Source organism: Syngnathoides biaculeatus, chromosome 16 (assembly GCF_019802595.1).
Source record: "Syngnathoides biaculeatus isolate LvHL_M chromosome 16, ASM1980259v1, whole genome shotgun sequence".
Lineage (NCBI taxonomy): Eukaryota > Metazoa > Chordata > Actinopteri > Syngnathiformes > Syngnathidae > Syngnathoides > Syngnathoides biaculeatus.
In genome coordinates this window covers 23,196,688-23,221,430 of record NC_084655.1, presented here as the reverse complement: position 1 = coordinate 23,221,430, position 24,743 = coordinate 23,196,688, and the positions used below count along the sequence as shown (strand labels likewise).

Sequence of the window (24,743 nt, the reverse complement as noted above, 5' to 3'; positions counted from 1 at the left end):
ATTTCCCAACATTATTATAATTTCATAAAAAGTCTACACATTGTTACTGCTATATGACTTTATTGTCATAACTTTACAACTTTCTTATTCAAAAAAAAAAAAAAAAAAATCCAGACTGGCCAATAGTGATGAGAAAACAACCTGAAAAATGAATCAAATCAAACAAGGCCTGGCCCGCTTGTTGTTGTTGAATTCTCGTTCAATTCGAGTGAAACTTGTTCATCATCTTGGGTGGAATGTTGGTCGTGTGCGGGGTCTCGGGGGATTGAGTTGATGTGCTGCAGCAATCGGTCGCAGTGTTGAACCGACCGATGTTTGTCCCTCACGTCCTCCGTTTCCTTCTTGACAAAAGACGGGAAGATGCGGCTGGCTGTCATCAGAACTTCTGCAAACGAGTCACAATCGCGATAAATAAAACGCGTTCAAAGGTGACGCCAGTGAGAATGATGACAATACTATCGTGGTCAGTCATTTTTATTTATTTTTTTTTAATCTGAACTGTCCATCCATTTTCTTAGCTGCTTATCCTCACGAGGGTCACGGGCGAATTGGATGGATGAATTCAAAATGCGTTGGGCTATCCTAATTATGATATACTAAAACCTCCAACAAGCAACGCCAAATATTTCATTTCATTTCCTTTTTTTTGTAGTCTTATTGGATTTTTTTTGGGGCAGGGTTAACTTGTTATTGTACATTATAGTTATTATATTATAGATTTGAATGCTCAAAATGCGGCAGTTCATTCACAAATAAAATTATACATTAAAGCCATTTCTCTATTATGTAATATGTTGTAATTCTATTTAAAAAAAATGATTATAATCATAACTTACTATTGTTAATTTTCTATAATTATTAACAGCTAGGAATTGTCTATATAATTACTTAACAGTTTATAAAAACAATAGTAAATAGTCACGATGATTATTATTCCTGCTAAATATACTCTGTAGTTTGCACCAAGTCATTCTTAGAGCCACAGTCATCGACAATTTAATTATGTATATATATTATTTGTTTGTTTGGTTTAAACTGCCCCCCACCCCCACCCCCACCCCCACCTCCACCTCCGGCTCACCGAGCACTTGTTCCTGCATCGCGCCGTCGGGGTCGTCCAGGTGCAGCAGGAGCTGCTGGAGGATGTAGTGGAGGTGCCCGGAGGAACAGCGCAGGTTGTAGTTGCCCCCCAGGCTGGAGAACCACAGTCCCAAACCCTGCAGGGCCTCGTGCCGGACTTCCTCGCTGCTGTCGTCCAGACTCTTCAGCAGGCCTGCGGCCGGAAAACAAACCGAGTACAAAAAAAAAATTCACTTAAGCAAATCTTCGCCGATGCGCTGCAACAGAAAAATAGCGACCCTCTAATAGGTTTTTGGGCCTCCACAAACATTATACTGTTTTATATTATTTTTCGTTAAGCGACAAAAACATTGTGCGACCGTCATGAAAGAAGCAGGTTGCTGTAAAAGAGAAGAAACAAATGACAACCGAGGGGAGAGTGTAGCTATTGTAGTACGCTGCTGGCGATCATCGATCGTCCCGTTTGGTTCCTTTCGGCGACAGAGACTCTCCCCACTTTGCTTTGCAGCGACAGCAACATTTCAAATTGTAACTATAATCGTGAGCGGCACGGTGGATCAGCTGGTGAAACCGTTGGCCTCGCGCTTCTGAGGTCCTGGGTTCAATCCCAGACCCACCTGTGTGGAGTTTGCATGTTTTCCCCGTGCCTGCGTGGCTTTTCTCCGGGCACTCCGGTTTCCTCCCACATCCCAAAAACATGCAACATCAATTGGACACTCTAAATTGACCCTTGGTGTGATTGTGACTGTCCGTCTGTCTCAACGTGCCCTGTGATTGGCTGGCAACCAGTTCAGGGCGCACCCCGCCCCCCGCCCGTTGGCAGCTGGGAGAGGCTCCGGCACGCCCCGCGCCCCCTTGTGAGGATAAGCCGCTATGAAAATGGATGGATGGACTATCTGGCAAGACGGCGACGTACACTGGTAGCGGCTGTTGAGGTCACTCTCGGTCAGACTGGGTCCCACCATTCTGAGGATGGCGGAATGCGTCCGACAGGCCAGCAGCCGGCTCATGGGAGAGTCGTCTTGTAGAATGTTGAAGACGACCTCGGACAGATTGACTTTTAAGCTCAGCACCTGAACACAACGCAGCACAACTCTTTGAAATGTACTTTACTTCACCTGGATTCCATTGAGGATCGTATGTATGATGTGAATTTTCCCAGCTCAGTTTGAAAACATGCAGGAATGAACCATCATTGACTGAGTAGCATTTTTAGATAGAGTAAAGTCCGACAGGAAGGCTCTAAGATGTTCATTGGTGGACGCTGTAGCTTGATGGAAAGCAAAGCTAAGAAACAAGTGAGCGGGAAGAAAAAGTCATCAGCGGGACTGCGAATCGTTCTCACAGGACCCAACGATCTGAAAGGAGCGCCTCTTAAACACCCACGTCGCCCGTGCAGCTGCGCGCCAGAGACGTGCGAACGGGACCGGCCCCGCGAGGCGCTTTGGTCACGCTGCACGCGCCAGGCCGGACAGATGTGTGGAAAAAATAAAATAAAATAAAATAAAACTCGCGATGCTTAAAATTTGGCTACTCACAGCTAACACAGACAATGAAAATGCGTCATTAATCAAATGAGCAAAACATCATAATCACAATTTGGGGATTTGAAAAACAAACAAACACCTTTTTAGTAGATATGCGGAGCGGCACTACAAAGGTGATAAAATAACTGCTCCAAATACTCTCTTTTTGGAGCACTGACCGAATGAATAACTCACTAATAACGAAGGAACTGAATCCAGAACAGCGCAAGAGTTCCTCGTGCGTGTTGTAGCGTGATGCGGGTTCGTACCTCCTCGGGTGCGACGGAGCCTCCGTGCAGCAGTGCCAGCAGACAGCTGATCATGGCGGTCCGCATGGCGGCGGCAGTGCGGCCCCCTTTCCACGTGGAGCCCACAGAAAGCAACTTGAGCATGAACGTCTTAGATTCGTGCTGAAAAAGCCTGCAAGAAGAGATTTTGGAGCTGGTACGAGCTCAACATAACGCGGGGTGGGGGTGTCGACGCACTTGAAATGCATCTTTGCACAACTCTGATTCTTACAAGGAGTGTAGTATCCTGTTCATTGAACGTCTGCTGTTCTTTGTCCTTGTTTGCTCGTTTTTGTTGTTTTTCTCAGTACTCAACATGAATGTCGAAACGACTGCTGGAGACAAATTCCGTGTGTGGTGTTCCAAATTGGCCGTTAATTCTCCTGGTTTCTGCTACGTTGTGCAATACGTGCGGTTGCACAGGGTGGCATTTTCTGGCGTCTCACCCCAAAAAATCCAACATAAATCTCGTTTCAATTGTCCTCAAAACGTGTGAAAACATTTTCGAAGGGAAAATGTTTGCGGCGGTAATTGATAGGCTGACAGATGAGGTTGGACTGGAATCCCCTTGGAGCATGATGGTCGCAGATGATATTGTGATCTGCAGTGAAAGCAGGGAACAGGCGGAGGAACAGTTGGAAAAATGGAGGTACGCACTGGAATGGAAAGGAATGAAGATTAGCCAATGTAAAACAGAATACATGTGGGTGGATGAGACGGGCGGAGGGGGAAGAGTGAAGCTCCAGGGAGAAGAGATGGCGAGGGTGGACGACTTCAAATATTCGCGGTCAACCATACGGAGCAATGGTGAGTCTGGTAAAGAAGTGAAGAAACGGGTCCAAGCTGGCGGAAGGTGTCTGGTGTTCTATGTGACAGAAGAGTCGCCGCTAGGATGAAGGGCAACGTTTATAAAACGGCGTTGAGGCCGCCGGCCATGATGGACGGATTAGAGACGGTGGACAGGAAGCAGAACCGGAGGTGGCAGAAATGAAGATGTTGAGGTTCTCGCTTGGATAGGATTAGAAATGAGCTCGTTAGAGGGAGGGACAGCCGAAGTTGGATGTTTTGGAGACGAGGTTAGAGAGAGCAGACGTCGATGGTTCGGACATGTCCAGAGGCGAGAGAGGGAGTATATCGGTAAAAGGGTGGCGAGGATGGAGCTACCAAGGAAGAGAGAGCGAGAGGAAGACCAAAGAAAAGGTGGATGGATGTTGTGAGGACAGTGGAAGATCCACGAGATAGGCTTACGTGGGAAAAAGATGACCACCCGAATGAAAACAAAGATTTTCTAAGGCAAAAATTTTGCTTTCTGAGGAAATATTTCAGCGACTTCAAGGATTTTGCTAATAAACTCTTAAATGAGTCAAGGAAGTGTATGACATTGTTCAAAGATGTATTTGTTAGTTAATTGTTGGTTGGAAGAGACTCAAAAATTGTGTCTCGTATTCTTACTTTGCCGCAAACGAATGCCGGCAGTCTCCTTATTGGTTGACTGTTGACGTTTTCAAGTTGTAATTTTTCACCCTGCTATTTGGGGATCGAATGAATTGATGAATATTTTTAGAAAAAATGTCAGGAGTAACGTGTATGTCTGCTGAAGGTTTCGCAGTAAGAGTATTCGAGCGTTCAGTTTGACTGTATTGATACTGAAATTCATAACACATTACTGTACTTAACATGCTCAATCCATGAGTGTGGAATGATATCGTACTTGAATGAGACTATTTGGGAGCATCTTGTGCAAATGATGCACAGCCGCCGATGTCCAGCTTGGTTCTATGACCTCAAGATCCTGCAAAATGTGTACAATGGAGCCGTAACGGAGGACCCTGCCTTTGCCTTTCACCCAGAGCCGGAAATTTAGTCAGGTGCAGTCTGTTTGTCTTCAGTGTCCGTGAAATAAACAGAAGTGTTGCCTACAACGGCTGTTGCGTTGCGTCAAATTATCTGGTGTTGTAATGTTGTCTCGCCGTGTGAAAGCGCATAATGCTGGGTTCTGCGTGAAAGCTAAACGCAGGCCTGTGACATGGCCGGTCGTTTGGTGGGCTTTCCGTGTGAAAGAGGCTTCTTTCTTTCTTTGGCTGGTAATTTGCTTGTGAATCAGGTAATTCTGGAGACGGCATTGCAACATGGTGACTTTTAGTGCAAAGCCTTTTGACTTTCCCACACTTGCTGGAGGACGACACCATCTGGTCTTTGTGTTTTTCCTCTCCGCCCTCCCTTTTCCACGCCGGCTCAGGCATTCCGACGTCCTCTCACACGCTAGCAAGAGTTCCCAAAGTCCTCGACTTGCAATCAGTTCCGAGGGCCTGCGCTTGTTTTGGCTGTATGGATGATGTCACGAGCAAACACCCACCAAGCTTTGGCACTTGGACGCCCGTAGGGGGCGACGGTGTGCCATGGATGCGGCCTGCTTTTTCTTTTTTTTTGCGCCGCAGATTCAAGTCTGGTTTTCATCTTTTCAGACCGCAGCCATTTATGACCGTAATTACTCCATCGCACCTTCTCATGTCACAAAGTCTCCGCTTAGGTTTGGTGATGTTTCAGGAACGTTCTTGGCTCTGTTACTCCTACAATTGAGAACGACGGGGACGATCTCAGCATCTACTTTTCTCACTTGACGTGCGCACGAGGGCAAAGTGATTTGGGCTGGCCACATCCACCACTTTTCATTGCGCACCTTCTACTTGGGATTCGGGCCACATCAAATAAATCTGGATGAATGGCAAACTTCATTTCAATTGTGCTGGAGCAGACTTGTCATTATGTCAGTTTGGCCGGAGAACAGAGAGAACAGGAACTCGACTATTATTATCCCCCTTGATGACATGAATTATGTGCGTGCATGCGCCGAGGGATTAATTAATCTACTAAAGCGAGGGCCAGAAAGCATGAATGGGAGGGAAGAGGACGAAATTTGGAGCGCACGCAGCTATCGTTCGACGCTAAAGATTAAAGTAGGTTAAATTTGTCCTGATGCTGAGCTCAGGGAGACAGATAAAACTCACAAGGGAGACAGGCCACGATAGGAGATAGATGGAAAATATCTTACATAAATTCTGAGGAAGCTCTCGAGTTCAAAGGGTTTCATATTATTATGCATCTTAGTTGAATCACTGTGAAATCTTGCATATTGAGCTTTTTCTCTGGCTTTTGTGTCATTTCCCGACATAAAATCAAAGGCAAACGTGGTATTTATTGCAATTTACAGCAATATTTTGCACTTTTGGGCAGCAATGAATTCAATGCTGTTCAAACATTTGACTCGGCAGATGTTATCATCAGTAGCATGCTAGCTGAAACCACAACAGGTAAATGACTAGCAAGAAAATAATTGATTTTCTCATTTTGTCAGTCAGGTGAGCAGTTTTATTTGACTGTACTTTCATTTGCTATTATTCTACACTTGTTAACTTCTTTAATTTCCGCGTTATTTACATACAAAACACTGACAACACTGTTCTTAAGATTAAGGGCGGGGGAATGAGTCAATGAATGTATTGCACATAATTCAAATGAAAATTTTAGGAAGATAAGCGTTAAAGGTTAGCTATAGGATCAATGCAAATGTATCATAGTTATGGAAGTAAATTAGTGCCACCGGGATTTGAATTTGAAATGTCACACAAAACAGGATTTGAGTTGAAATGTGATCACATTTTCAACCGTTGCTACAATTCGGCCTAAAATTCACCATCTGTGCCATCAGGCAGGGTTACTTCAGGTCAGATCCGAACACCCAGCCAATCGCAGTTACGCTTTCTTAGTCACGTGACATCACATACTACACAGCGAATAGTAGCCGGTTGAACTTCAGACAACGAATTGTCGCAACTATTGAAAATGTGATCGCTTTACATTTCAAATTTAAAATCCCGTTTTGTGCGGCATTTCAAATTCAAATCCCGGTGGCACTAATTGACTTCCATACATTAGTTAAATACAACTGAACTGTACTCGGGCAGTGATATTTGGCCCACCACTAGAGGGAGCCACCTTTGTATGACTGGCGATGCGCAAACCCCAATTTGAGAATCTCTGATTTAAACAATCGATAAATTAGGTCTGAACAGCTTTATTGCCCTCATGTATCCTATACGTTCAAAAGTGGAAAGCCCCACAAATCCTCGCAGAGCTTTTGGCCTCAGCCCAAAGACTTATTGACGTGTCTCTAAGACAACTCCTGGAGCGTGGTTTGCCGTCTGTGATTGACGGCGGCAGCCGGAACCCTGCGACGGCCTCAGGCATTCCCTCAGATTCGAGCTGCGAGGCCAAAATTGAAGGCCGCGCCGATGATGGGGGGGCGGCGGGGAGATCCGAAGGGGATGAACCCAGCAACGGAAGCCGCTCTCGGGCGTATCACGCATGGCTAAGTCGAGTCACAGTACGACCATCCAGCTGCTGAGGGATTCTGATAATGCGATTTTCCTCAGGAAGCGATAAGTCAGACACTGTTTGAAGTCCACACATCCTAAAGAAGTCGATGTGCTTGTCCTGACCTAATGGAAATTATTCGCTTGTATTTGTGTTTGTGTCTAATTCGGGTGGCTGGTGGGTGGAGTGTCGATTTGTGGTTTGACGTGAGCCGAAGTCTAAAAATATAGGGGAAAGCTGATGGAAAAACAACAGTGGGCGTTGAGAGCTTCGTGGAATGACACAAAAAGTGATTATGGGGGGTGTTACACCGGCACCTCAAAATCCACATTCGAAATGTTGCGATGACAGAGGAACAAAGCAATTATAGTTACAGTTGTTCCTATCTGATCATGTGATCCAACATCGTTGGGCGTTTTTTTTTTTTTTTCTCACGAAATGATTCACGTTATTTATTGATGTATTTATTTTGGCAACAAAGACAACTTCATGCAGTTGTCTGTGTGGCCGTTGTTCAGGGTAGCCTCAAGCTTCGGAGCTTGTCCGCAGCTTGTTGAAGAAAAAACAAAAAAAATGACTGAAAATGTTTTTGAACCAACTGAAGAAATTTGATTTAAAACTGGCTGAATCCAAAATAAATCAAGATGTGATGAAGGCAACCCATTGTTTCAAAGTGCTTTGGCCTTTCCCAGCTGCCGTTGGTATAAAAAAACAAAATTATGTTTGCTGCAAAATGGATTTGCCTTTTACTGATGACAGATTTCAGCCTGTCCTCACCGAGTGTGTGCGTGTGTGTGTGTGTGTGTGTTGCCTAACCCCTTAGAGTTCAACGTGTCGCCCGCATCCATCAGCAACTTGGTGAGCGTGGTCAAAACGTTCATCTTCAGCTGTACGTCCTTCTCTGGTTCGAGGCAGGTGTACAGCAGGGGCATCAATTTGCCAACGAACTCTCCAATAACTGGACCTGAAACACACACATACACGCTCACATTGGCTCGGAACAAACGACACATTGTTCTTGCCTTTAAAACAAAAAAAAAAAAAAGGATTGACCAAAACTCACTGCAAAAATCAATGAAGTGCCGAGACGGTGACACACGGGATGCTGAGGAAATATCAAATAAAAGGCTCCTTGTATCTGTCACACAACGTTTCCAACCGAGCCTCTATTACAGGAGAAAACAGACTCACTTACGCACACAAATGCCATGTTTACGGAGCTATTTTTACTTCTGCCAGTGTGCGTAATGCTCGATAAGCGGCCGTTGTGTTTTGGGACTCTGTGGCACAGACTAGACAAGAGACCGCCGATGTCCTGAGTGGGGCCTGAGACGAGGTTCGCCAGACAGGAAGGCGTGAATCAAGAGGGCGTGCGCCGGCGGCTCACCTCGCACTTAACACGGGAGGAATAAACGCGCTTAAACAAACGAGACGCTCGTGACGCTCATTTCCGAGCGGTACGGCGCACTTTGCGACTGAAAACACTTCATATATTGTAACGGTTATGAAGTATAACAAACTACGGCGGAACCTCTCAGGTCGCACAAGCTTCAAGGATGTTGGTCAACGTCAGACATGTTTGCCTTCACCCATAGAAAATATGGAAGCATCGAAGGGGAATAACCCAAAAAAACCAAAAGAAAACCGCAGAGTGCGACCATACACATCATGCATACCAGAAAGGGTGAGGTGTGTTGATACCGGTGCATCGTTTTTTTTTAAACTTTAGCCTTAAGGGCTTGCTTCACTTAGCAACAGTAGATGTTTTTAATCACAAATGAGACCACAAGAAAGTCTCTAGAACCCAGGCATGAAAAGGCAGGAAGTCAGCCATTTTGGACAGAAGTGCCCTTTGAAGTCATTTCAGGGGTCCATCATAACGCGGCAATTTTTGACCAATTGGTAAATTGAAACCATGTCATCGAGACAGATTGGTGCCAAATTTGAATCGTTTTCAATGTGTGACTCTCGACAATCTAAAATCCCGAGAGCTCAATTCAATACAATTGAGGGCCCACTCATCGCCGCTCGCAATTCTAATGGGCGTTTGCATCCTTTAGCAAGATGCTAAGTCCCGTCCAAAGGGGAAATAAAACATTGACTGAGAAGAGATGGTTGAAGAGTGAAGCTCCAGGGAGAAGAGATTGCGAGGGTGGAGGACTTCAAATACTTGGCGGAAGGTGTCTGGTGTTCTTTGTGACAGAAGAGTCTCCACTAGGATGAAGGGCAAAGTGTATAAAACAGTGGTGAGGCCGCCGGCCATGATGGACGGATTAGAGACGGTGGACAGGAAGCAGAACCGGAGGTGGCAGAAATGAAGATGCTGAGGTTCTCGCTCGGAGTGAGCAGGTTGGATAGGATTACAAACGAGCTCATTAGAGGGACGGCCAAAGTTGGATGTTTTGGAGACAAGGTTCGAGAGAGACCAGACTTGGTTTGGACATGTCCAGAGGACAGAGAGTGAGGAAATTGGTAGGAGGGTGACGACGATGGAGCTACCAAGGAAGAGACAGTTAGAGGAAGGCCAAAGAAAAGGTTGATGGATGTTGTGAGGGAGGACATGAGGACAGCGGGTGTTAAAGAGAGGAGGATGCATGAGATAGGCCAAGATGGAAAAAGATGACACGCTGTGGCGACCCCCTCACAGGACAAGCCGAAAGGAAACTAAGAAGACTCAGAAGAGATGGTTGTCGTACCAGCTAAGCAAACGAGAAGGACAATAAGAGGCTCTTGTCTTTGACAAACAGCGATGAGGCGCAGAAAAGAGCTGATGAACAAGCAAAAGATCCAAGTCCGAATCCAGCCTATTGTTCAAGAGACTCCCCCATCCTCATAATGCGCACATCAAACACAGGATCCGCTCTCTCCCAAAGACATCCTGGAGGGCAGAAGGCTACATAGTGTAGACACATTAGGCCTTCAAAGTGGGCTTGATCCACAGGGGAAGGTCAAGACCAGGCAGCGGCGCGGTCGTTTGAAGTCCTGACCTGCGCGGGGATCCTCCAGTGAGCAAGCGCGAGAGTCCGCGCGTCTGTTTGTGTGGCGGATTAGCCGGGGCGCTCGGCTGCCCGCTCAATTAGACAGGGAAAGAGGGGGCTGCAGATGAAAGTGTGGCACGAGGAGGTGCCGATGATGGGAGGATTAGATGGCACCGAGGGAGCGAGAGCGAAGGTCTTGACGCCACACAGGGGTCACTGCCATTTAACGCACACACGTGGAGAAAGACTGACAAGGTGGACTAAAAGTCAAGCCAACTCGTGCTAATGACAGCCTCTTGTCGTCAAACTGGAGTTCTCCGGGTGTTACTTTGGCGGAACGGTGCATCAGCTAGTAAACTGTTGGCCTCGCAGTTCTGAGGACCTGGATTCGATCCTGGACCCGCCTGCGTGGGTTTCCTCCGGGCACTCCGGTTTCCTCCCACATCCCAAAAACATGCAACGTTAATTGGGCACTCCAAATTGCCCCGAGGTGTGATTGTGAGTGCGACTGTTGTCTGTCTCCATGTGCCCTGCGATTGGCTGGCGACCAGTTCAGGGTGTACCCCGCCTCCCGGAAATGGATGGATAAATTGTCGTTTTCAAAATGCGGAGACCGGCCCGCCAATTAAATTAAAAAAGAAAATACAATGAACCCCAACCATTCATGGGGGGCTAGGGGCTGAGACGTCCATAAATCCATAACTAATTGACAAACACGCACAAAATTGTTTGTAAGTGGGTATAGATGCCACAAGATGAAAAATCACTTCAAATGGAGATCATAAAGTATCAGCGGCATTCTACTACCATGTACCAATTTATGGACCCGTGTTACATAAATAAATGCAACTGTTGTTAAAGTTGGCCATCGCATTTTTGAAGGATAGTTGCTGAAAGGGTTGAAAAGGCTGCGACTTTGAAAAGCACGCAGTTCATTGCCGCGTGAGTCGTATACGGCGCTTGAACCTAGCAACGTTTTGTGTTAAAACACTCAGTAAATTCTTGGGTTGAGAAACATTTCGACGTGGTCGGGAAATGCAGGGGAGACGCTTTGGTGGTGGGGAACAATAATGGTACAAAGCAGCGGTTTGGTGCTCGCAAGGATTTATTAGATCCTTCAAACATTCAACATCAACACCAGCATCATCTACTTCTTCCCGGTGTGACGGTCTGAGCGCTCTCGGTACTGAAAAGTCTCTGTGTGGGTAATGCGCACGCGCGTATATTTTTGTAAACCTCCGGCCAGTCTGAAACATCCCCATCCGTGCCACTCGACAACTTGTCGGCGAGTGTTCACATGATATATTTGAAATATTTCCTCAGAAAGACGAACACAGCAAACGTACGTATGTGTGTATCTTTTTTTTTTTTTAATCAACTTTTTTTCAAGGTTAGGATATAACGTATGTTAGGTCCCTCTTTGTAGAAGCCAGAGTTCCCCTGTTTAGTAACGCATGTGCATTCATCACAAGGAGACTTTTCAGCACGGGGGAGCGCTCAGACCATCACACCTCATTAAGTTTGTCAACTGTATACACTGCAACTGCTCGCGTTACGTTTCTTTCCCGTCTCCCTCTCACTACTCCACACGCCTGCGCAGTCTCGCTCCCTCTCTCTCGCACACAAACAACGGAGGAGAGGCTCGTAGAGGCCTTAAGTTCACTCAAAAATCGCGTCTGCATCTCAAGCAAAATGGTAAACAGCTACTCCGGATGCAAGAAAAGGAATGTCCTCGTGAAGTTGCTGCGCTGCTTTGACAGCTGCCGGGTCTCGACGCGCTGCCCCCGTGATGGATCACGTGTGAACAGCTCGATGTTTCGAACGTGACGCAAGCGGCCTCGCGTCTCAACTTGCGCCGTGAAGTAATGCTTAGTAAAACGTTAACCGGATGATGCGTTTTCTCCGGCGCGCTCCTGGAATGTCCCGGTCAACAGGTGGCCGTGTGAGCATCGGGTTACGTTGTCTCACCTGACTGCACCATTATGATGTGGAAGTGGAGTCGCTCCGTGGAATAGATGGACCAGCTGCGCACGGAGACGGCCAGCCAGTCCAGCAGTTGGGCCATGTGTCTCCTGTAGAGCTCCGGGATCGAGCCCAGGCCCTGGACCTCGCGCAAAAGCTGCATGCTCTCCAGGGCCTGAGGCACGCACGTAAAAAGACAGAAGAAGAGAATAACGTGACCTCGGTGCGGTCGAGCTGCAACTGGAGCAAACAAATCCGGGAAACACAAAAGAGCAAATCAGATTTATTTAACATTTTAAGTTCTCACGGGTGCTGGAAATACTTGAATTTTGCTTTGAGTGATATCATCTTTTCTAAAATAAACATCGTGCTAACTTCATCAAGGATTTGTTGTTTTCCCTGAATTTGTTGCAAAAAAAAAAATCTTTCAACATATGATAAACACAGTCTATTTGCAACTGGTCTGGTGCAGGGTCCAGTTATCAAAACAAACAAATTCCCTTCAAAAAGATGACCCCCGGCAAAATAAAAAAAACAGGTCCTGCAATCATGTAGCTTTAGCTTTATTAAAAAAGAAATAGAGTACCCGATAGTACGAGACTACTAGACACGCCTTTCACCTTGTAAGAAACATTTCCCCAACGAAATAGAAAATGTGCTCAATCTAAAGGTACTGGAAAAGCATTAGAAAACTGATTTTGAAATGCTTTTGAAAATGGAAAATGTGCAAGTTATACTTTATTCATCCCAGAAAAAAAAAACGTGTTGCCGTGTGTACGTTCACGCTCACATGTGAGACCATGGGAAACACAACAGATCGGACATGACAAGGTCTTACAGAAACTAGTGCTGAGTAAGACAAAAAAAACAAAACAAAAAAAAAAACGAAGACAGGATGTCACAAAAATCAAACATAATTGAGTGAAGTTGATCTAAGGGGAAGCGGCAGGAAGGAGTGCAAATAAAGAAGTGACACTTCAGAGCAGGGAAGGGACCTTTAGGGCACGTCACCGTCCCTCGGGGAGAAACCGGGACGGAGACCGTGCCGGACGACCCTGAGCTGTCCGCTGATGGGAAAACGGTGGCCCCGTTCTGGGAAGCCGCTTCTGCTCGTCCTCTGAGCCCGCCAAAGCTTTCCTATTATTCATAATCTCGCTGTCGCGGGCCTTTTCTAGACCGCTTGCCGTTCCGACGAGCAGTCGGATGTTGACACGCGCTGTGGTGGAACATGTGGTGTCTGGTGGGCAAATACGGTTCTGCAGACTATTGACTTCATTTGTCACGATTCTTGCATGTCTAGGTCTGTGTCTTTACTCCTGTGTGGAGTTTGCATGTTCTCCCGCCTGCCTGCGTGGGTTTTCTCCGGGTGGGCACTCCGGTTTCCCTCCCACATCCCAAAAACATGCAACATCAATTGGACACTCTAAATTGCCCCGAGGTGTGATTGTGAGTGCGACTGTCTCGATGTGCCCTGCGATTGGCTGGCGACCAGTTCTGGGTGTACCCCGCCTCCTGCCCGTTGACAGCTGGGAAAGGCTCCAGCACTCCCCGCCACCCTCGTGGGGATAAGTGGGAAAGAAAATGGACGTATGGATGGATCATGGGAAAATATAAATTGATGGCGGCTGGCTAGACGGTTAGCACGTTCACCTCACAGTTCTGAGGCTGGGGGTTTGAATCCAGGCTGCGGCCTCCCTCTTCTCCCTGTGCTTGTCTGTTTTGTTTTCCTGGTTTGGCAACTCCAAATTGCCCGTCGGTGTGAATGTGAGTGTGGTTGGTTGGTTACATGTGCCCTGCGATTCGCTAACCACCAGTTCAAGTTGTACCCAGCCTCTCGCCCAGAAAGAACTGGGATAGGTTCCAGCAAGCCCGCAGCCCCGCGAGTGAGGATAAGTGGTACGGAAAATGGATGGATGGATAAAAATTGACAAAATATGTGGAAATACTTTACAGTCAGCATCCTTCCATTTTCGTCCGCTTATCCGAGGTTGCGTCGCGGGGGCAGCATCGGAAGCAGGGAAGCCCACAGCAACTTTTTTTTTTCATCTCTTGCGGGGGGGATCCCGAGGCGTTCACAGGCCGGCGTGTCTCGGGTCGTTCCCCGGGGCCTCCCCCCTTTGGGACGTGCCTCCGAGAGGCATCCTAACCAGGCGCCCGAGCCACCGCATCTCGTTACAGAATCAGAATCATCCTCTTTCTTTGCACTCTGTCAATAATATTGTCAATGTTCAGTGAGCCGCATTGACGAACATAAAATCTTGCTCTTGGACCATAATTTGCATATGCCGCCTTTAAAGTGCCTGTGACACACACCTGCAAAGGTAGACATCTGTTTTTTGTTTGTTTTTTTTTTTTTTCCAAAAATCTCTCGCTCTTTCTCCTCCTTTCGCCCAGGACTACATTTAAAAGTTCCACTCCAAAAGGTGCAATTTGAGCGCCCCTCGGCTAAGTGGCTAATTACACCGTTTGCATGCCCACTTTGAAGCTGGGCATTCCTCAAATAGCTGCCTAACATCATAAAAACGTCCTTTCTAATAAAAGCCGAGTGAGGTTTTCTCACCTTCTGGCTGACGTGAGGCTCCTGGGAGAGGCTCTGGACGGTGATCAGCACCTGCAGCAGCTCCAGGCTGACCCCGGCGCAGTCGGAACCGCACTGGCGCGTCAGCACGTCCACGCAGGCCAGCAACTGCTCCAAGTACGCAACCTGGAGAGAGACAAAAAGGAGATGGAGGCGGTGAAAAGCGCTGCGATATAATGTAAAAAGGCAGAACGCTCATGTTACGTGTCCGTGTTATCGCCGGAGAGAGCTGCCTTTCGCTCCCCGGGGCCCGTCATTACGGCTAAATGGCGCTGATGGGTACACTCAAGACTCGCGCGGACACACTTGTTGACCTGGGTAATTACGAGCGCGATGACTGGGAGGTGCGCGGAAAAGCTTGGCACGCGTCTGCAGGAGGTTCACGTAGGCATGCAACACGACAAGCTCGGAATTCGTTGCTTTAATTTTTTTCCCCCCCAAAATCAATTCACTTTACATGATTTCCTCGTGGAATTTGTTTTGTTAAAAAAAACTTATTACATGCAAAGCCGCTGATCCAGGGGTGGGAAAAACCTCATGGACCACATTTGTGTTTTTAAACAAATCACAAATAGGTCCGTTCATTCAAAGATGAGGTCAAGGAAATGTTTTTTTTTTTTTTTTTTTTTTTTGGACCGGCTTTGCTTTAGCTTTGTTTCTGTTTTAGTTCCAAATCATGCATTAAAAAATAACGAAGACATGAACACATTCAAGTCATCCATCAAACAATGATTAGAAATTGTGCAAAGTAGGACACAAACACAACAACAACAAAAAATCGATTGGGTTTAACAACTATGTGGCCACCTGGAGTTGAGTGAGCGACACCTGTTTTTTGGGGCACGGACACGCTGCTACAGGGGCCACTGCTGGATACATCAATTATACGCGCGCGCGCACACGAGCCTAACAAACCACGGACGCCTCCATCCGAAACCCACCCTCAACAGACAGGTTGCTACGGCGACGGGAAAATAAACACCCTCGTTCACGCTCACGTTCCCGCCTTGGCGCTTCCGCCGTTTAAGCGTCATTAAACGGCAGACTGCGCAAAATGTGGCCCTCACTCATGACAAAATGTTGGCACGATGGAGATTTATGAATAGTTTGCATGATTCCGAGCTGCAATGCTGAAATGAAACAGATGCTCCTTCTCCCCCAGCTGTCGCATTAATCTGCTATTTTGCAGTACCCACCGACAGGCGTGGTAGTTTGCCGAAAAATGACTTTGCGGATCCCCCCCCCTCGCGCTCTGGTCTCCACGGCGACGCTCAACAAAGTGACTCTCACCGGAGCTGCGGGGCGGCGGGGGGGGGGGGGGGGTGGCTGGACTAATCCTCTCCGGAGCACCCCCTTCAAAAAGGAAAACCATATGTGATTCATAAGCAAACACGACACAAGGAACCTTACAACTCGCTCGCGTCTCCAACCACCGGCTCGCCTTTCATTTACCCTCAAACCCTTAACGCCATCTTCAACTGACCAAGCTTGTTTTCACAAGCTGCCTTTCCCCCCGTCTTTCTCCATAACTCCCACGGAAATAAAGAAAAGAAAACAAGGCACATGAAAGAGTCCTGCGAGGTCAAACTGCGGCGGAGCGTCGTATATCTGCTACCAAATTTTCAGCTCGTCCCCCCCCCGGACTTCCTGCACCGTTTTCCCCACCACAGTATACTTTGAAGACTATTTATATTTCATTTTTTCGACAGTTCCACTGTATTTGGATTTCATTCACTGCAAGTTTCATATTATCTTGACTCATAACGTTATGAGTCAAGATAACTTAATATACTCGAATGGTGCGGATCCTAATTATATTCCTTCAGTTCTGTTAATGGTGTGGAACTGATTCTTCATTGATTGTGTCTCGAGGCAAAGGAATCAAAATGCAGTGCACCACTCGACAATCACCAGCAGAGGCGCTGTTGATTCTGTCGACTAGTGAGCTAACTAAAGAAGAACTTGATAAGTTGAGCTGCGTAGCTGCAATGAAAAATCTCTCTGGGACAGCAATGATTTGTGGATTTCACCATAGTTGTCCCAGGAAATCTGGTTAAAGAATGAGGTGGAGTTTTGGACAGCACGGTTGTCTAATGGACACCAGGGCTGGTGTTCCAGCTTTCCTCTGTAGCGTTTTTCTAGCTTCTCCTCCAGCTCTTTTAAGCCCACTCCAAGTGTGGGACAGGAGCCACATTTTCCCCCCGAGCAATCGGGACAGTTCCCTCCTCAAAACCGGGTCAGGGGTGCTCTGCTTGTCCGAAAGAAATACACAGCTGGACATCCGAGAGGAAGCGGAGGTCTCCCTCCATCTGCTACCAGCCTGTCCTGTTAGTCCCCCCCCCCCCCCCCCCCCCCTGGTTGACCTCGTACGACGGCGACAGGGTGGGGGGGGGGGGGGACGTAAGCGGGTCGGCCAGCGCTGCGCCCCATTTATCGTCGGCCTTGACCGGGCGGGATTCTTTTTAAAGCTTGCAGTGGAAGGTTGGAATGAAGGTGACACACTCAGGGCTACAAATGAAACTAAACAAAGCAAAGCACAAAGAGAGTGGACTGGTTTGCACATCGGAAGGGGTCAGAGCACCCAGGCGGGAGGACGACATTCCTGCGGAGAGATGAGTTGGCTTCTGAAGCGCAAAAAGAACCTGACAAAAAGAGTCCCTAAAAGGGAAACCTATTTGGGATTGGAAGCGGAGGAGTCTGCCCCAGATTTGATCTTCGTGTGCAGTCGTTCTTTTGTTGATTTGGTTCAAATGTTTGTCAAAGGTAAAGCTCAGGAAGTCTGAAAGTTTTCTGTCTTGACGAAGCCCCGCAGCCGGTTACAGGAAAAATGCTTCCATCTGGCCACCTATAGAACGAACATGGGAGGTTGTTTTCAAATGTAAGAGAACATTTTCCAACTGAATAGGAACATGGATGTTTTTCTTCAACAGAAGAAGTTTGTCTCGTCAGCTCCAACCCAGACGACATTCGACAAATTTGACCTCATTTGGTATCATAGCCAATATTTTTCTTCAGAAGGCCTTTTATCTTGCCGGTGTGACGGTCTGAGCGCTCCCGTTGCTGCAAAGTCTCTTTGTGAGTAATGCGCATGCTCGTATATTTTGTAAACTTCAGGCCAGTCTGAAACATCCCCATTTGTGGTTCAACGTGTGCCATCCGACTTGTCGCCGAGTGTTCATGTTCGCTACGGACGTCTCAGAAAAACGAACACAGCGAACGTACATGTACGTGTATATCTTTATCAACTTTTGTTTTAAGGTTAGGTTATAATGTAATAATAATTAGCTCCCTCGATGTAGAAGAAGGGGAACTATGAGACCGGGAGATTTCCCAGTAAGCGTCTGCTCCGTACCCAGAGTTCCCCTGTTAGCAACGCATGCCCATTCATCACTAGGGGACTTTTCAGCACGGGGGAGCGCTCAGACCCTCACACCGGGCACGAAAATAAAAACCAAAATTTTTGTCACATATAGGACAATGTCAGAATTTGCCAGGAATTTCATATTGATTTGCAACTCTTTGCACATTTGATCCCTTTTGTCACGAAAATGGTGTCTGGACTTGTGTCTATTATGCGGTCACGCTGCATTTTGGGGCGATTACATGAGAATCAATCCAGTTTGGATGAATAGATGCAAACCCGTGCCGGGTGCCGCATATGATCCGCAACGTGGGCCGTATCCCTCTCAGGTCGGCAGCAGGTGCTGCTTCTCCGTTCCAGATCGGCGGCCATTTTTTTCCACCAGTTGTGCGTGCACGTGTTATCTTAAGACAAGCAACAAAGGCATCCTTATCTCTTCTTCTTTTTTTTTTTTTTCCTGCTCTGGATGTGAGCGCAAACACGATGATCACAGACTTGTAATATTAGATTTGGCAAACAACATGTGGCCTGTCATCCGTTTTTGCCAGCTCAGCTTTTTTTTTTTTTCTTCCTTTTTCAGATTTCCTCCGACTGCAAACCCACTGAACTCACCGTGCACAGAGGTGCTATTGAAAAGGCCACATTTGAACTCAGGCTACCTTGAAAGATGGAGCATCTTATCACAAAATGTATTTACAGTGCTCGGGGCAAATTAGGCAAAGAAATGTGTTGCCAAAAATAAGAGCGCTAATGTACGCAGGGGCAGTTGACAATGGTCTTCTATGACACTGCCAAAATTACCAAATGAGAGTGGAATTTAAACAGCTGGAGCGTCAAGACTACATCGTGGGTTAACAAGTTTAACTTTGATGCTTTTCCTCGTGAGGTGTCCGCTGCAGCGGACAATGGAACGGTTGTTTTAGGCTGAGGCGGAAGCACGTGGAATTACTCTGGTGTGAATATTTTTAGGTGACACGGTTGAGCAACTGGTTAGAACGTCGGCCTCACACTTCTGAGGGCTGGGGTTCAAATCCCGGCCCCGCCTGTGCGGAGTTTGCATATTCTCCCCCGTACCTGCGTGCGTTTTCTCCGGACACTCCGGCTTCCTCACACATCCCAAAAACACGTATTCATTGGAAACTCTCAATTGCCCATAGGTGCGATTGCGAGTGTGACTGTTTGTCTCTGTGCGCCCTGCAATTGCACTCCCACGACCCTTGTGAGGATAATCGGCTCAGGAAAATGACCGCATGGATGGATGTTATTCAAAGGTAAACCACCCTCCGACCTGATGATATTCCTGGCGGACGTGAGGCTGGGCCAGCGTGGCGGCGACCTGCCCGAGGTGCGGTACCAGCAGGGCTTTGGGGCACCCTCCCAGCACAGCCCCCAGCACCATGAGCGGAGACCACGGGTAGCAGGCGGAGGCAGGAGCGTTGATGTGGTCCAGGAGCAGCTTGAGGAAGATGTTGGGCGGGACGAAAGTGCCCAACAGTTTAGCAGCAGCCAGGCACTATTAGGGAGAGCGACGGAAGTCAAAAAGTGCTCGCCAAATCCTTTCCTACTGTTAGACTTGAAAAACACATATCACAAAACTCCATAGCTCTGAACATACGACCCACTTTATTACATGTTTATGGAGCCCTGTTAAAATGTATTTTGCTTTTTTTGGGGTGATAAAACGAGACCGAGATAAATCATTTCAGATTTGTTTCCCCCTCTCATAAACTTTGTTTTTATAAAAATCTTGGCCCAAAATTTGAAAAAACAGGAGATTGTTGTCACATGTGGGGCACAAATTGCTCCACTTCTGTTCTGAACTTTTGGTTTTTCTCTATATGAGGATGTTTTCATTTTACCACCCGCTGTGTAGCCCACACATTATGAGGAGGAACATTGTCATGTGTTGCTTGCACGTGCATCAAATTTCTGACGTCGGCTTCTGTGACCACTTTTGTCTTACTTTAATATCACAAAAACCTGCCATTTGAACACTTCTTGCATCCAGTGTAATCCCGCAGAGGTAAATATGTGTCAGACTCACATTGTGGACCACAATCCTCTCAGAATCAGTACAGGCCCGGTAGAAGAGGGCCAGGAGAGGCTGGAGGTGCTGCGTGCTGTGGTTCTCCGCATGGAGCAGCAGCACCGACAGCAGCTGAGAGGTTCTGACCCGAGTGGGAACCAGCCAGTCAGTCAGGTCGTGGCTGACGGCGGGCACGAATCTGTACAGATTCCTCACCACCAGCTCTCGACAGCCCAGACCTGGGCGCTGGACTGGGGGAAGAGAAAGAAATGGCAGCCTTTTAATTTTTCTACCATGTGACGTGAACTCTGCCTAGCGACAGGTGACGTCGTAAAATCTAGAAATTGCTTGACATCAGCACTTGTCATTTATAAATACCATACAGTAATGTTTACATTCAATGTGGTTACTGCGAGACCTAAATGTCCCATCTCCCACAATCAGTCCAGTTTTTGGATTGCATTGTGGGACGTGGCGGCCATTTTAGGCGAGAAACAGTGACAGTGATTTGTGGCACAAGAAGAAAAGTTCTGAGCCTTCAGTGGCAATGGCAAGACAGCTTGTAAACCAATTAACTTGAGCTAATTTTCTTATAAAAAAGTTATTTCGATGCTCAATTGTTCATAAACCAGGTCATTCGTACAAACCAAAATTCTACTATGAGCTAATTAATTTCTTCTCTTATATGGAGATCCCGCAAAAGGGCCACATCTACGTCACAAAATCGTTTGAAAATGCCGACGTTTAAAGGTTAGTGTGAAAGGGGCCTAGAGAGGAAGAGTGGACAGAAGTGAGATAAATCAGAGGCGCGCTCAGGGGGAGGATAAAACAAGCCCTTTTGTGGTTACCTCTTCGCGTTGAACAGTGGCCTCTACGCACTGGGAGGCCCCGCAAATTTATGACGCCGCCGGAGAAAAAGACAAACTAAAACTAAACGGGGAGGGATCGTTTCCTTTCTTTTCCCCTGGCGGAGGTTGCATTTGTGGCGGTATTTGCATAAGCTAAGCGCTTGTAGACCAGCCTCGCTCACTCATGCACACATTTGTTCCTTTTCACATTTGTCCAGAGCAGCCCGAACCCCCAGAGGGACGCACACGTCTATGTCCAAGCCGATGCCCGCACATAACTGAGCGGTTGTACGGCACGTTTTTTTTTTTAACTGCCTTTTTAACTCGGACAACTGCAAATAAAAATGATTTAAAGCAGCCAGGACTGTAAACTTTGCCGATTTGTTTGAGGATCACATTTTACTGGCATGCCACAGGTGCATCGTCTGTGTTGTCTAAGTGGCTGTCTCGCTCGGATGCAGCGCTTGCTGACCTCCCGGTGGGTAAAAGGGCGGCGGCGTGAGGAGGAAGTCCATCTTGTCCTTGAGGTCGTCCTCGTTCTCCTGCTCCCACTGGGCGCCAACCCGCCGCCATAAATCAGCTGCCAAAAGTCTGCAGAAGAAATCCAAAGTCATTGCGTGGGGCAATACCAGTTGTTTTTTTTTTGACAGGACAATTTTGGGTTTTAAACCTTTTTTTTTTTTTTAAGACGAGTAGCCGCCTGCCATTCATTCAAATCGAGAAGAATTGTTAAGAGGCCCCTCTGCATTTTTCTTTCATTTTTAACTTTAAGAGTTTCCAGTGTACAGGGAGTCCTCGTCCTAAGACTGAGATCCGTTCCTACAATAGCGACTTAACTCAAATTTCGACTTAAAATCAGAATTTACATCAAAATACTTTGTACAAAAAACATATACGGTGGTATCTTGGTTTTCGAACGAAAATTTCTTTTTTTTTAAACGAAAATCGGTATTTGAACACCCCGACCAGCTGATCCACGACGATATGTTATTGTGCTTTCGAGCCCACCCCCGAAAAAAACTGAAAGGACGTAACGCGCGCAACGCAACCAGTTGACCCACACACGACGATCGGCGCCATTCTGAAACCCAAGGATGCCCTCAAAGGAAGTGATGTCGCTAAAGGAGCAACCGTGTTGCCCAAGCAGAGGCCACAGATCTCGGAGGAAGTCGAAAAGTTCTCATTTTCGTAAATGAGCAGCAGTTAGCTGATGAGGCTGAAGGCAGGAAGGATGTCTCAAGTGCCGACATCAAAGCTATCTGCGCTAAATAGAAAGACATCCTACACTTTTGTAGAACTCCATCACCCGAACAAAGCAGAATCTTGCAGAGCGCTGCAAAATTTCAATGACATGAGCCACTTCAGGAAGGTGCTCAAAAGACTAAACAGTCCACATTAGATTCTTTCTTTGTTAAAAAGAGGCGAGTCACCCCCACGGAAGACATTTCAAACAGTTGCTGTAGATTGCTTTTTTCTTTTGTTCCATGAACCCGCCGAACCTCTTGTTTTGTGACCATCCTGTCCAACGACGCAACGGAACCCTTCACATGCGCTAAAATACGGGCTTTGTCTTTAATAATTGTCACCACGGTCGACCGACTGAAACCTCGGTGGTGTTGGTGTTTCTCCTTTCTCCAATCTTCATATGAGCTTGAGCTTCGTTTCCATGGTAATGGACTTTCTTTTGCCTGCAGAAGCATTGCTAAAAGACACAGATTTTTTTTCTTTGGGGCGATAATGTCTAAAAAGGAGGGCAAAAAAGAAGAAGAAGAGCGCACAAACACGGACAAGCATTAGCCAGACAAAATGGCGGACGGGGGACGGACGTTGTAAAGTCAAAACGTCTTGGGTCGAGACAGTCTTAACCCGAGGACTCCCTGTATTTGAATTGATAACACAACTTAACCGATCCGATTACCGTTTTGCTCTTTGACCTTTGCAAGGGAGATTATAAAACGTAGAGAATGGCGCGAACGCACAAGGGTCGTACTTTATTTCGGGAATCTCGTCGGTCAGGCTGCTCAGCAAGAGTGGAATGAGTTTGTGGAAATAAGAGTATCTGTCCGGCAAGTTGAGCAGCCAATCGCCGACGACCTCTGTCACAGCTTTTCTCACCTGCGCCACAGAAAGAAAGAAAGAAAAAAGATAAGAGTAGTGGACTTCAATCAACTATCCACGAGAACGCGTTTGCAGAAAGGAACCTGCGGCGAGTCGTCAAACAGTCTCTGTGCCAGGTGAGAAAGGACGTCATCCACGTTTTTCCCGGTGCCGTGCAGAATGACCACACCGGTGGCTTCGATGATGGACACGCGCACCCTCGAGTGCTGATGAGCGATCGTCTGCATGAGCGGCTTCACCAAGCTCTCGGCCTGCATGTGGAAGCGCTCTGCCTTGGCAAACGTGCACAAAGATGCTTGAGGTTTTCTTTTCTCGGGAGGGGGCATTTGAGTAAAAATTGACTTTTTAAAATGTGTACACAAAACGCAATCATGTTTTGACCTACAGGTTTAATTTGCTCCGTGACCACGTTTATGCGGTAAAACGAGAGCCCGGCCGACTTGTCGACCGGATAATATTAGGCCTTTCTGACTTAGCAAGATTGGCATGTTTTTGCAACAATAATGCTTGATTATCTATTGTATGTACATGTGAGGAGTTTGCATGTTCTCCCCGCGTCTCCGGGCACTCCGGTTTCCACCCACATCCCAACAACTTGTTAATTGGAGACTCAAACTTGTCCCCGGGTGTGATTGTGACTGCGACCTTTGTGTGTGTCTCCATGTGCCCAGCAATTGGCTGTCAACCTGTTCAAGGTGTACCCCGCCTCTTGCCCGATGACCGCTGGGATAGGCTCAAGCACTCCCGCGACAGTGGTGAGGATTGGCAGCTCAGAAAATGGATGGATGGATATTCCCTTGCTGCAGAGGCAACTTTGAGCCTCCATTACAAGCGCAGAGACTCCGCCCCCTGTTGACATGGTAACGAAAGCCAGACTCACAAAATTACTGTATTTAGAATTTTGAAAAAAATGCATTGCATCCATCCATCCAGCAGCTTTAGCAGTTAAGCCAAAATGTAGTATTTTTTTTGATGGAGCGCAACGCGTGAGTGGCGGTGGAGAAATCTGATTTGTTGCCATGATTATAACCCCATTATAAGCAATAGCAAAGTTCCGCTGACCTGGTATGCATTTAGCAAAGGTCACAGTGCATTTGCAGCTCTCTCTTTTGACGTCTGGGAAAGGGTCGACCACGGTCCTCTGCAATATGTTTATCATTTCGTTCAGGTAAGGCGCCAGCTGCTTTCCACACACCTCCACCGTCAGAGTCAACATCTGCATAGCCGACAAGCGAAGCTCCTCCGCCGGCTCAAGCAGCTCCTGCTCGCCGAAGCGCTGAGCCAAGGATGGCATGAGATAAGGCAAACACTCGTGCGGTTCGGGGACGCAGCGAATAAACTCGCTGATTAACAACAAGGCGATTTCTCGGCATCTTTCCATCGGGTCTGACACACACTTGAGGAGAGGCTTGAGGAGGGCTGAGAAAAGCTCCTGGAGGACGACACCCGAGAGCTTTTTATCCACAGTCTCCTTCTTGATGGACTCCAAAGCTCTTTTCCGTGTTGACTTCTCATCTTCGCCAAGACAGTTTAAATGCCGGGCGAGTCCTCGCAAAATTTCCGAGGAAACGCGCTCCTCTCGCGACGCCGCCGACGCCATCTTTG

At 47.2% G+C, this 24,743-nt stretch overlaps 1 protein-coding gene across 1 annotated transcript; it reads right to left on the bottom strand.

Annotated features, from left to right (window-relative positions):
• Nucleotides 1-115: 115 nt before the first annotated feature.
• On the bottom strand, nt 116-24,743 carry LOC133513978 (dynein axonemal assembly factor 5). Its single transcript, XM_061845119.1, has 13 exons — nt 24,201-24,743; nt 23,222-23,406; nt 23,011-23,135; nt 21,493-21,611; nt 20,191-20,423; nt 19,435-19,659; nt 14,768-14,911; nt 12,214-12,382; nt 8,084-8,231; nt 2,876-3,026; nt 1,997-2,153; nt 1,082-1,273; nt 116-385 (listed from the first exon to the last, which is right to left on the bottom strand). Exons 1-13 carry the CDS (start codon nt 24,736-24,738, stop codon nt 159-161), a joined length of 2,613 nt encoding a protein of 870 aa, XP_061701103.1. The 5' UTR covers nt 24,739-24,743; the 3' UTR covers nt 116-158.